Consider the following 12,562-nt stretch of genomic DNA (forward strand, 5'->3'; position numbering starts at 1 on the left):
TGGTGTTACTTATTTCATTATTTCTTTTCACCCAATTGAAAAATCATTGTAGAATGAGCATGTAACGAAATCAATTGAATGATAGAGAATATGAGAAATAACGAGTGAGCTAATAGCTTTGAAAAACATCTTATCGTGTAGTTGAAAATTGTGAGAAAATACGTTACAATTAACTCAAAATTACAGAAAAATTCAAATTTTAATTTGTGGACTACCCATTGTGCATTTGCATGAGCTGCTGTCAAAACATTGGAGCAACAGCTGTCAAAAGCACGTGCTGTTCTGAAATGTAAACAAGGGTAAGCGAGCACAACATTCAAGCCGGCTGTGGTTCAGGTTCAAATATTTAAAATGGGTAAACGAAGGTTCAATGAAAAAGGTCGCCAAAAGGTGGAAACCATCATTGATAATTCGGAAACGAAAAAGGTAATGCCTTGATCGTGTAAGATTATTTGGTGAAACATAATCGTCGCCGTATCGTAACATTTCCAGATCAAACTAGACTTTGCAGCTGGCAGCGAATATGGTGTGCAGGATGATTCGAATGCGTTGGTGCTACCCTCGAAAAAGCGCGCGACCAAAATCAAGAAGGATCGTACGGTGGTCACAAAAATTCTGTCGAAAAAGCAGCGCAAACGGTTGGAAAAGATTGTCGATCAGAAAAAGAAGAAAGAGAATCGAACGTCGCTGATTGCGTCGCTGGTCGCGGTACAGGCGACGAAGGAAGAGTTGAGCGGCTTTCGGAAGCTAAGCGATGTGCAAACGAAGGGTCTTAAGCAACATTTTAAGGAACAGAAGTATGGTGTTACTTTGGTTCAAAAACCCGCCACACACGCGAAAACACCGGGAGTGGCCAAAATAAAAAGTTTGGTCGGTAGTCGAAGGAAACGTTTGGCGCTGTTGCACCAGCAAGAATCAGCATCGGGCGAAGGTGATGAAGCAGAATATAACCCAAATATTGTTGGTTTAAATGACTCTTCATCATCGTCCAGTGAAGATGAATCAGAAACACCCGAGGTGGAGAGGGAAGAAGAACAGGATCAACAGGATCTAAATTCGGCCGCAGAGAAAGGTGAAAGCAATGAAAGCGAACAGACGGGAAATCCGACAGTACCGTCTGTACCATTGGAGAGTGAAGAAGCAACGAAAACCTCACCGGATGAAACACCAACCGATTCGAAAGTAGAAACCCCCATCATTGTGGACCGCAAACCGGCCACCTACATTCATGTGGATCGGGACCCAAAAATACAAGCGGATCGATTAAAGCTACCCATTCTCGGTGAGGAACAGGTGATAATGGAAACGATAAGCGAGAACAAAATAACGATTCTGGCCGGTGAGACGGGAAGTGGTAAAACGACTCAAATCCCACAGTTCCTATACGAAGCCGGATACGGCGAACGGGGCCTGATCGGAATTACTGAACCACGCCGTGTAGCCGCCGTATCCATGTCGAAGCGTGTAGCGATGGAAATGAACTTGTCGACCGATGTCGTTTCCTACCTGATCCGCTACGAAGGTAACGTGACGGACCACACAAAAATCAAGTTCATGACGGACGGTGTGCTGCTGAAGGAGATCGAGGTCGATTTTCTGCTCAGCAAGTACTCCTGTATCATACTGGACGAAGCGCACGAACGAAGCGTATACACGGACATCCTAATGGGGCTATTGTCGCGCATTGTTCGGTTGCGCGAAAAACGTGGCAACAATCCGCTGCGCGTCATCATCATGTCAGCTACGCTGCGAGTACAAGATTTCACGGAAAACAAAAAGCTCTTCCTGGACACACCGCCCGTAATTAGCATCGATTCGCGTCAGTTTCCGGTGACGGTACACTTTAACAAAACCACGCCGGACGATTATCTGCAGGAAGCTTTTTTGAAGACGGTAAAAATACACACCAAACTCCCGGACGGAGGTATACTGGTGTTTCTGACCGGTCAGAAGGAGGTAAACACGATGGTACGCAAATTGCGCAAGATGTTTCCGTTCCAAGGCGACAAAGCCGAGGCAGTCAAGGTGCAGAAGACCGATAAAAAGGACGACGAGGAAGAAGCGAGAGATGAAGATGACGAGTTTGATAACGTTTATCGCGGAAAGAAGGCTCACAAGGATGAGAAATCGAAATCTGACAAGAAAAAGAAACGCGGTACCGTATCGGTTCCGGTACTGCCACAGATTAATCTGGATGCGTACGATCTTCCGCACGTCGATGATACGGAGGGTGATCTAGCGGAAGGTAACGATACCGACAGTGAGGTGGAAGACGATACGGATGATGAGCTCGATACGGAAAATCTTACCACGGGTGTTTCCGCCCTTCGGAAAAGCCAGCCACTGTGGGTGCTCCCTCTCTACTCGATGCTTTCGCCGGAAAAGCAGCAGCGAATTTTCCAAGCCACACCGGAAGGTGCACGGCTCTGTGTGGTTGCGACGAATGTAGCTGAAACGTCACTTACCATTCCGGATATTAAGTACGTGGTTGATACGGGCCGGCAAAAGACGAAACTGTACGACAAAACGACCGGTGTGACCGCATTCGTTGTTACGTATACGAGTAAAGCTTCGGCAAACCAGCGTGCCGGTCGTGCAGGTCGTGTTGCTCCCGGTCACTGTTACCGACTCTACTCCAGTGCCGTCTACAACTACGAGTTTGTAGACTTCGCACCACCCGAAGTACAGCAGAAGCCAGTCGATGGGTTAGTGCTGCAGATGAAGTGTATGGGAATCGATAAGGTGACGAACTTCCCATTCCCATCGCCACCCGACCCGGTACAGTTGCAGTCCGCCGAAAAGCGTTTGCTGCAGCTTGGTGCACTGGAGGAAATCATTGTCCGTGCACCGGAAGGAAGCCGCAAGGTGCAGAAGAATCAAACGCTTACACGCGTGACCGAGCTGGGTCGTACGATGGCAGCGTTTCCGGTCGCTCCACGGTTTGGTAAAATCCTAGCCCTAAGTCATCAGCATACACTGCTTCCGTACGCGATCTGTCTCGTTGCGGCGTTGTCCGTCCAAGAAGTGTTGGAAGAGGTGTCCCTATCCGAGGCGGATAATAACACGGAAAATGGCAAACGTTGGCGCCAGAAGCGGAAAGTGTGGGCCGGCACGGGTGAATCACTGCTGCTAGGGGATCCGATGATTTTACTAAAAGCGGTCGGCGCGGCGGAACACGCAAACAACAAGGGCATGCTGGAAGAGTTCTGCGAGGAGAATGGCATCCGTCTGAAAGCAATTAGAGAAATACGGAAGTTGCGGATACAGCTCACGAACGAGGTGAACGCCAACCTGCTCGATGTGAATCTGATGGTCGATCCGGATATGCCACCACCAACGGCAACGCAAATACGACTATTACGACAGCTGCTGCTCATTGGTATGGCGGATCAGATCGCACGCAAGCTGCCGGAGAGTGAGATCAAACTAAAGGCCGATGCACGCAGGCTAAAATACGCATACAATCTGCCCATGATCGATGAGCCCGTGTTTCTGCATGCGAGTTCCGTGCTGCGGCGGGATCATCCGGACTGGGTTTGCTACCAGGAAGCGTACGAAGCGATCGTTCCGACGGGAGCAGTGGACGGGGAGGAGGACAATAAAACGAAAATGTTTCTGCGGGGCATTACGGCCATCGAACCGGACTGGTTGCCCAAGTTTGTGCCTAACATGTGCAACGTTATCGATGTGCTGGAGGAACCTATCGCCCCATCGTACAATGCGCACAGCGATACGATCGAATGTCACGTAAGGGCGACGATCGGCAAAACAAGCTGGGAGCTACCGAGTGCGCTGGTAGAGATGCCCAAAAATATGCTTCGCTGCAAGTAAGCATACTTAGGGAGGACGTTATGAAAGGGAAAAAATGCTAATGTGTTCCTTTGCAGATATCTTCTAAAATTCATTCTGGCCGGTATTATCTTCAAACACTTGAAACAATTCCGGAAATCGTTACTTTCGTCCCCGGAATCTGTGCTGAAGCAATATTCTTCGGCCGTCCCACGAATCGATGCTGCCCTGAAGTTGATGTTGGCGAACGAAATATTCAACGCACAGCGTTTCCACGAATTGTGGAAATCAGATCCAAAGTGTAAGTAACTGTAAACCAGAGGAAGATCGAATGAAATCGTTAAAAAGAAGGGATTGATCTTTGTTTCAGTTTTCTTCAATGAATATTGCGACTTTCTGCCGGTATCATGTCACGAGGACGTTGGTAAGTTATGGCCACCTTCGGAGAAGAACCAGCTACGGTAGAAAAAGGACGTATCAATATAAATTGGAACCGTACGTTGGAAGATGAAGTGTGTATTTCTTTCGGAGCTCGCCTGGCTCCTTGAAAAATGGTACAATTGTTTTAGAATTTTGATTTGGTGTAAGAGCATCCGAAATTGTTGAATTTGTGATTGGATTATAAGTTGTTCCTCGCTGATATGATCTCACAAGGATGAGAAATCGAAACCTGACAAGAAAAAGAAACGCGGTACCGTATCGGTTCCGGTACTGCCACAGATTAATCTGGATGCGTACGATCTCCCGCACGTCAATGATTCGGAGGGCGACCTACCGCAAGGTAACGATACCGACAGTGAGGTGAATGACGATACGGATGATGTGCTCGATACGGAAAATCTTACCACGGGTGTTTCCGCCCTACGGAAAAGCCGGCCACTGTGGGTGCTCCCTCTCTACTCGATGCTTTCGCCGGAAAAGCAGCAGACGATCGAATGAAATCGTTAAAAAGAAGGGATTGATCTTTGTTTCAGTTTTCTTCAATGAATATTGCGACTTTCTGCCGGTATCATGTCACGAGGACGTTGGAAAGTTATGGCCACCTTCGAAGAAGAATCAGCTACGGTAGAAAAAAGACGTTTCCAATATATCGGAACCGTGCGTTGGAAGATGAAGTGTGTATTCCTTTCGGAGTTCGCCTGGCTACTTGAAAAACGGTACAATTGTTTTGGAATTTTTATTTGGTGTAAGAGCATCCGAAATTGTTGAATTTGTGATTGGATTATAAGTTGTTACTCGCTGATATGATCTCACAAGGATGAGAAATCGAAATCTGTCAAGAAAAAGAAACGGGGTACCGTATCGGTTCCGGTACTGCCACAGATTAATCTGGATGCGTACGATCTCCCGCACGTCAATGATTCGGAGGGCGACCTACCGGAAGGTAACGATACCGACAGTGAGGTGAATGACGATACGGATGATGTGCTCGATACGGAAAATCTTACCACGGGTGTTTCCGCCCTACGGAAAAGCCGGCCACTGTGGGTGCTCCCTCTCTACTCGATGCTTTCGCCGGAAAAGCAGCAAACGATCGAATGAAATCGTTAAAAAGAAGGGATTGATCTTTGTTTCAGTTTTCTTCAATGAATATTGCGACTTTCTGCCGGTATCATGTCACGAGGACGTTGGAAAGTTATGGCCACCTTCGAAGAAGAATCAGCTACGGCAGAAAAAAGACGTTTCCAATATATCGGAACCGTGCGTTGGAAGATGAAGTGTGTATTCCTTTCGGAGTTCGCCTGGCTACTTGAAAAACGGTACAATTGTTTTGGAATTTTTATTTGGTGTAAGAGCATCCGAAATTGTTGAATTTGTGATTGGATTATAAGTTGTTACTCGCTGATATGATCTCACAAGGATGAGAAATCGAAATCTGTCAAGAAAAAGAAACGGGGTACCGTATCGGTTCCGGTACTGCCACAGATTAATCTGGATGCGTACGATCTCCCGCACGTCAATGATTCGGAGGGCGACCTACCGGAAGGTAACGATACCGACAGTGAGGTGAATGACGATACGGATGATGTGCTCGATACGGAAAATCTTACCACGGGTGTTTCCGCCCTACGGAAAAGCCGGCCACTGTGGGTGCTCCCTCTCTACTCGATGCTTTCGCCGGAAAAGCAGCAAACGATCGAATGAAATCGTTAAAAAGAAGGGATTGATCTTTGTTTCAGTTTTCTTCAATGAATATTGCGACTTTCTGCCGGTATCATGTCACGAGGACGTTGGAAAGTTATGGCCACCTTCGAAGAAGAATCAGCTACGGCAGAAAAAAGACGTTTCCAATATATCGGAACCGTACGTTGGAAGATGAAGTGTGTATTTCTTTCGGAGCTCGCCTGGCTCCTTGAAAAACGGTACAATTGTTTTGGAATTTTGATTTGGTGTAAGAGCATCCGAAATTGTTAAATTTGTGATTGGATCATAAGTTGTTACTCGCTGATATGATCTAAGATTTGTATCATACCTGTCTAGAAACGGTATCAGTTTAATAGAGCGACAGGTCACCATTAAGGTGATCTTTACTTGCTTAAACTTTAAAGCTCTATACCAGTGATGTTAATTGTGATCGAATTACGGAAAAATCCAGACCAATTCGGCATGCGCGACACCGGGGTTTTTTGTTGTAAGATTTTGCTTTGTAAAAGCAAAAACCCAAGCCTAGCCTTTATTGTAAAGTTTATGAAAGAATCAACATTTTCGAAATGTAGCGTCCAACGTAATAATACCGCAAACTAACGAGCACGTACTTTAAGGCGTGTTTTTTCTCTATATATTATCATCTTTTCCTACGGCAACTCACACAGTTCCCTCCGGTCAGTTTTGTTATTTGGCTTTCATCTACAGCGTTAAATCATCTAATAAAATATGGGTTACATTAACCGTGTCTGCCCCAACCGCCTTCCAACCGATTAGCGTGCCAGCTGCGCTATCAGGGCACCGCACATCTCGAAGAATTCCATCGTATGGTGACCGCTCGGCTGCTGCAGGTTCGGGATACCCATCCCACCGAAACCGACCGGTGGCGGTGGCGTCAAACTTTCCATGATCACATCATCGCCCTGCTCCACCTCGTCGTTCGTGAGCGACTTGAAATCGAGCAGATAGTTCTTCGGATCGACCTGATACAGCTGGAGCGACATCTTCACGTGCTTGTCATTGCGCACATTATATTTGCGTACGCGCACATGGTACGGGTTGATGATTTTCCACTCGAAATCGAGCGCCTTCATGGCACGGTACACCTCTAGCATGATGTCGTTCGGTTTCGATTGTGATCGAATGCCAAGATGCCACTTGGCACGCTTGACCGGTGTACCGCGGTGCTTGTCGATTGGCATTACCGCCGATGGAGACATGTTGCTTAGTGCGGGTGACGGTACGTTCTGGGCGGCCGTCGTTACCGGACGCTCCCGAAGCGGTGCGATACGTTCCGGGTGAATTGATGGCGATTTGAACGGTTCGTTTGGTGTTCCTTGAGCCGATCCACCAAGGGATGCTGGTCCTTGCGGGATACCGAACTTACTGTCCGCTCCCGGTGGCGGCGGGCTTCCAGCAACGTAGAACTCTTTCAGCTCCGCTTTGGCCGCCTCATCCGCGATACGCTTGTTATCGATGATAAGATGGTACGCGATCGCAAGCTGATCGTGCGGATCACCGCTCAGCAGTGCATTATGCACCTCGTGCTCCTTTACGCCAAACTTATCGCACACCTCGCGAATGGCGTTCGTGTCCACGACACTGCTGTCCTGTTCGACGGGCGACGGAAACAGGTAGGCCGGTAATTCCTTCTGGAACCATTCGTGCTTCTTTATCTCCTCCACCGTGGCCCGCTTCAGCGGATCGACCTGCAGCATTTGACATAGCAAGCTGACCACCTGCTTGTTCAGATACTCTGGAATGGGAAATACGCCCGATTTGATCTTACGGAACAGCGTCGGAACGTGCTCGTCGTCGAACGGTAGGGTGCCACAGAGCAATGCGTACAGTATGACACCACACGACCATATGTCGACCTCGGGGCCTGCATACAACTTCCCGGATATGACCTCTGGTGCGGCATAGTTCGGTGAACCGCAAGACGTGCGCAAAAACTCCCCATCCAGCATCATGTTGGACAAACCGAAATCCGCAATCTGAAACGCAACGAAGTTTAGAAAATACTATTTTGGAACGGCTTTCCCATAATGTGGGGGTGTTTGCGCTACACCTACCTTCACGTGACGATTGTGATCGAGCAGCAAGTTTTCCGGTTTCAAATCCCGATGCACAATCATGTGCCGGTGGCAGTAATCGACACCGGATATAATTTGCTGGAAGAACCTCCGCGCTTCCGATTCCTGCAGCTTGCCGTTCTTGACGATGTAATCAAATAGCTCGCCACCGCTAACGTACTCCATAATCATGAAAATATCGGTCGGCGTCGAGATGACCTGGTACAGCTTGATGATGTGTGGATGGCGGAACAGCTTCAAGTTCTGTATCTCCCGCCGGATCTTGCCCACCACATCGAGGCTTTTGATTTTCTGTCGATTCAGAATCTTGACCGCGACCTTATGCTTCGTCACCTGGTGTTCGCCAATTTTGACCTTACCGAACGATCCCGTGCCAAGGGTGGCGCCCAGGCTGTAGTGCCCAATCTTTACCAACGGCTGAACCGTCGTGCCCGGCTGTGAACCTTTATCGGCCATCCTGTCCACCAGCAGTGATCTATACGGGAACACGCTTTTCTACGCCTCGACCGTAGCAATCACTTGCGTCTCGCAGCACAAAAAGTGTCCTTCAACTTTTTCTACGCTGTTTTTTTCCTAGCTCCTCAAGTACAACGCAACCTCGGGGCGATCTCGATCTGTTTCGTAGTAGTAATTATTTTAGTTACCTCAACACCACACCTCACTTTATGCGACTATTGGTAGCAGATTTTGTTCTACATATTGAGAGAGTAATTCGATGGAGCTCGGGGTTTTGGTAAAGAAATTATGGATTTGTAAAACCAAAACAAATATTTCCACTCCACTGATGACAGTATTTCACGTTCTTGAAGTGCCTTCCGTCTCACAGTGGGAGCGCGTACTGAAATTATCCAACAGGCAGGTTTTTTCTTTTGACACATTTTCTAATAAATATTGGTGTAAAATTGTAATAAATGTTGTCATCTTGTCAATGTTATAATTTTTAGAATTCTTTTATAATGCTTAAAAAACACATACAATAGGATTTTTTATCACATAAACTAATCGATCGCGAAATTTGTATTGGTCATTTGAATTGGAACTGTCAAACATAATTTGTCCCACTGTGAGTAGTGGCACGCGAACAGTGTGCACAGTTTTTCTCTCGCAGTTTATTTCTCTCGAGTCGATTTTCGAACGACGGCCATCATTGTTTAGAGACCAATTGTGAAGAACAGAAGTGTGTGCACGAATTTCCGTACAAAACCACCAGTAAATCCATTAGACAAGGCACCATTCTACGCATTTTGATTGCAAAAATGAAGTTCCAGTACAAGGAAGAGCATCCGTTCGAGAAACGAAAGGCTGAAGGCGATAAAATCCGTCGTAAATATCCGGACCGTGTGCCTGTAAGTATTCGCGTGCGTGTGGAATGGGTTTTCCTGTGTGTGCTTTTTTTTTTAATTCTACTCTAGCCAGAGGAATCGAGGTTGTTTGTTTGGTATCACAAGTGTTGAAAAGCAGCCAACCAGCTACTATACTACACCCCCCACCTGCTTTTGTAATGGAAAATATGGCAACATTGACACAGAATGACCGTCGTAAATTAGCAATGAGTCAGATTTTGTGGTGCAACAAGATGCAATATTTGTGTATGGAGAACATTTTCACTGGCTGGAAGGGAGAAAAATAGGACAACCAGAAGGTTCTGTCTAAATGAGGCTCTACGCGGAAGAGCATTCCTCGAATAGATGTAGAGATTTTTGAGATCTGTAGATGGTGTGTAGGTTCGATTTTTCCTCATATTCCAAGGTTATTGCGTCATGGAAACGCTCGCTCAGGAGGAGCAATGGTTCCTTTGTTGATTCTTTTTTCGTTTGCCACACAAGCCAACCATGACACGATCAGATCGCGTACGTATCTACTTCGCAGTAGCTTTTTTTTCGCTACACCAACAAGTTGGCACACACATACACGCATTGCGAACGAGCGGGTGGTGGAAGTTGCCATTGGTTGCTGTTTTGACCATAGAAATTTGCTACCGCGTCTCGCGTACCTTCAAAAGGATCGTACGCAGAGAAGCGTAGAAAGTGGAGATTGTGACATATATTTTAAACTCCGAAATAAGCCTTTCTTTTGCGCTTATCGGACAAGGAGCAAATACGCAGAATGAATCATCCGTGCTAAACGCGAATCGAACACAGTTCGGTTCGAAAACAATTGGACAAGAAACACTGCCAGAACCAGGTTTATTGTCATGGACGGCCTACCACTACATGAGGATCGAATGTGCTAGTGTGCGTACGTGAGCAGCTTTTTCTCGCTTTGTGCGCATGGTCATGCCATTGAACATCATCAAACACCAATACACCGACATTGTGCTGGCAACAACAAAGTGAAAGAAAATAACATACACCCCCCCTTCCTTCGGGTTGTTTGGATCAGCTGTGTTTGGCGTGTAAAAAACACTTGATCATATTCAACTACAGGAAGTTATTACGCTTTGGAATTCTTTTTTGAGGATTTTCAGAAAAAAAATCCCTAATAAGCTGGAAACGATACAAATCAAGTAAATTTACTTTTGGGTGGCTGTACTACGTTATCTTATTATAATATTCAACAATTGGTCCAACTTTTAATAGCCAACAATTGGTTAAAAGGTCACCCAATATTGCCATTCTGTATAGTTTTCTTTATTACACGAATTTTCCCTACATTATAGGGTGTAAATTAAAACATTTCGCATTAAAACAATGTCACCTTGGGTACGACATACAATTGTATTACACATATTGATATGTAGAAAATACTGCCGAGAGATTGTTGTTTGAAAACGAACAGCTAGCATTTTTCAATTTAAAGTAAACAAAAGTGCTACAAATGAAGTAGGAAATCAGGTCACAGTTCGCACAGTGTTGCATGGCATGATTGATAAGCTTCGTATGTATTGGCCAGATGGCTTAAAGATAAAGCAAGAATCACCTGCCGATTAAGCTTGATAGCGGGGTTTAGGTGCGTACACAAAGCAAACTTTTGTGAATTAAAATACGTCTCTTCTATTGTATTATCTCCCTTTTCCCCCCGATAAAGGTCATTGTGGAGAAGGCACCGAAGGCTCGCATCGATGATCTGGATAAGAAGAAGTATCTAGTCCCATCCGATCTGACCGTAGGCCAGTTTTACTTCCTGATCCGCAAAAGAATCCATCTGCGCCCGGAAGATGCGCTATTCTTCTTTGTAAACAACGTCATTCCGCCGACGTCGGCCACTATGGGATCGCTGTATCATGAGCATCACGAGGAAGACTATTTCCTCTACATTGCTTACTCGGACGAAAACGTATACGGCAGTACCAACAACGACAGCAACTAAGCAGCAGCAGCAGCATACATATGTTTATGGTGTGTTATAATGATACAACAAGTTTATTCATTCAAAGGAAGATGAAAACAAACATACACACACGTACACACATACTGAAATACTTGTGGTGATAAAAATGCAACAAAAAAATGTGAAAAAGCCATTCTCTCTTGTATTAAGCTAGAGCGCTGTACGTTTGTTCTAACCGATCCTGTTCTGTCTCCTGATATCCTTATACATGATGTTCAAGATCGAGCGAATACTTTCCATACCGGACAGAAGTATTCGCACGAGACTGAGCATTACTCTACGTGTCTTTTTCACCTGATGTTTGTTACGAATTAAAGGGAACCAATTGAAAATTTCCCTCTAAACCCCCCTTCTCTCCCTATAACATCGCATTCGTTTCTTCCTTGTTCTGTGGTTCATTTGTAATGGGGTATAGTTATATAAACTAGACCGTATTCAATTACGTATTTTATTTAATGCAAAAATAAGGAAAAAAAGCGTATAAGTAGGTTTAATTGAAAAAAATAAAACAAAAAAAGCTCTTACAAAAACTGATCCATCCACAATGCGTTTCGGGGGTTTTTCACTGTGGGTCCGGCGAGTTGGCCGTTGTCACACATCGGCTGATTGTAAGGATCGGGGAAATGGAGATATTACAGAAGGAATCGAAGCTGAAAAAAATGACAGACTGGACTGTGTCAATTTCCGAGTCTGTCCTAACCGCTGTCTAGAAGATCCTGTCCCGAATTCTTTACTGTTAACTAACTTACGTTCTACAGATTCCTTCGGAACTGTTTGAATCTCACCAAAGACTGATGCTAGGGAATGGAATCTCCTGTTTGCTATTCAACGCATCCCTAGGAAGTGTCATGTTTCGACATCTGGGGCATCTAGACACCCAAACATGAGGCGAGAACAAAGTACGATCTCGAGGTATTAGCGGATTTCCGCTTACTTTGTACGATCGTAGTTTTGGACAGTAACTTAAACAACGGAAACCAGAGTTGCATTGTTATGGGGAATCGTGGTCCAAAACTTCAATGAAACACGAAATTCTGCATACGTCCAGTAGTCCTTCATGGCCTACTTGGGGATATGGGTGAACATTCTCACTATTGCCAAGTGGACTATTTCTGCAATATTAGTGAGTAGGCCATGTGAAGCACAAGAATCAACCGCAAAATTATATGAGATGGCAAGATGGATCGTTCGACACAGGGAGC

At 45.6% G+C, this 12,562-nt stretch overlaps 4 protein-coding genes across 4 annotated transcripts; 3 read left to right on the forward strand and 1 right to left on the reverse strand.

Annotated features, from left to right (window-relative positions):
* The first annotated feature begins 310 nt into the window (after window positions 1–310).
* On the forward strand, window positions 311–4,333 carry LOC128309444 (probable ATP-dependent RNA helicase kurz). The gene is made up of 4 exons (XM_053045835.1): window positions 311–426; window positions 493–3,827; window positions 3,888–4,090; window positions 4,160–4,333. The coding sequence occupies exons 1-4, from the start codon at window positions 352–354 to the stop codon at window positions 4,252–4,254; spliced, it is 3,708 nt and encodes a 1,235-aa protein (XP_052901795.1). The 5' UTR covers window positions 311–351; the 3' UTR covers window positions 4,255–4,333.
* Window positions 4,297–5,934, forward strand: LOC128299580 (uncharacterized). The gene is made up of 4 exons (XM_053035585.1): window positions 4,297–4,305; window positions 4,444–4,674; window positions 5,047–5,277; window positions 5,650–5,934. Exons 1-4 carry the CDS (start codon window positions 4,297–4,299, stop codon window positions 5,932–5,934), a joined length of 756 nt encoding a protein of 251 aa, XP_052891545.1.
* A 487-nt stretch (window positions 5,935–6,421) lies between these two features.
* LOC128299778 (5'-AMP-activated protein kinase catalytic subunit alpha-2-like) lies at window positions 6,422–8,777 on the reverse strand. Its single transcript, XM_053035852.1, has 2 exons — window positions 8,010–8,777; window positions 6,422–7,931 (listed from the first exon to the last, which is right to left on the reverse strand). Exons 1-2 carry the CDS (start codon window positions 8,484–8,486, stop codon window positions 6,708–6,710), a joined length of 1,701 nt encoding a protein of 566 aa, XP_052891812.1. The 5' UTR covers window positions 8,487–8,777; the 3' UTR covers window positions 6,422–6,707.
* A 397-nt stretch (window positions 8,778–9,174) lies between these two features.
* LOC128299725 (gamma-aminobutyric acid receptor-associated protein) lies at window positions 9,175–11,894 on the forward strand. Its single transcript, XM_053035772.1, has 2 exons — window positions 9,175–9,376; window positions 11,058–11,894. The coding sequence occupies exons 1-2, from the start codon at window positions 9,287–9,289 to the stop codon at window positions 11,337–11,339; spliced, it is 372 nt and encodes a 123-aa protein (XP_052891732.1). The 5' UTR covers window positions 9,175–9,286; the 3' UTR covers window positions 11,340–11,894.
* The last annotated feature ends 668 nt before the right edge of the window (window positions 11,895–12,562 follow it).

The sequence above is a fragment of the Anopheles moucheti genome, chromosome 2, assembly GCF_943734755.1.
Source record: "Anopheles moucheti chromosome 2, idAnoMoucSN_F20_07, whole genome shotgun sequence".
NCBI lineage: Eukaryota > Metazoa > Arthropoda > Insecta > Diptera > Culicidae > Anopheles > Anopheles moucheti.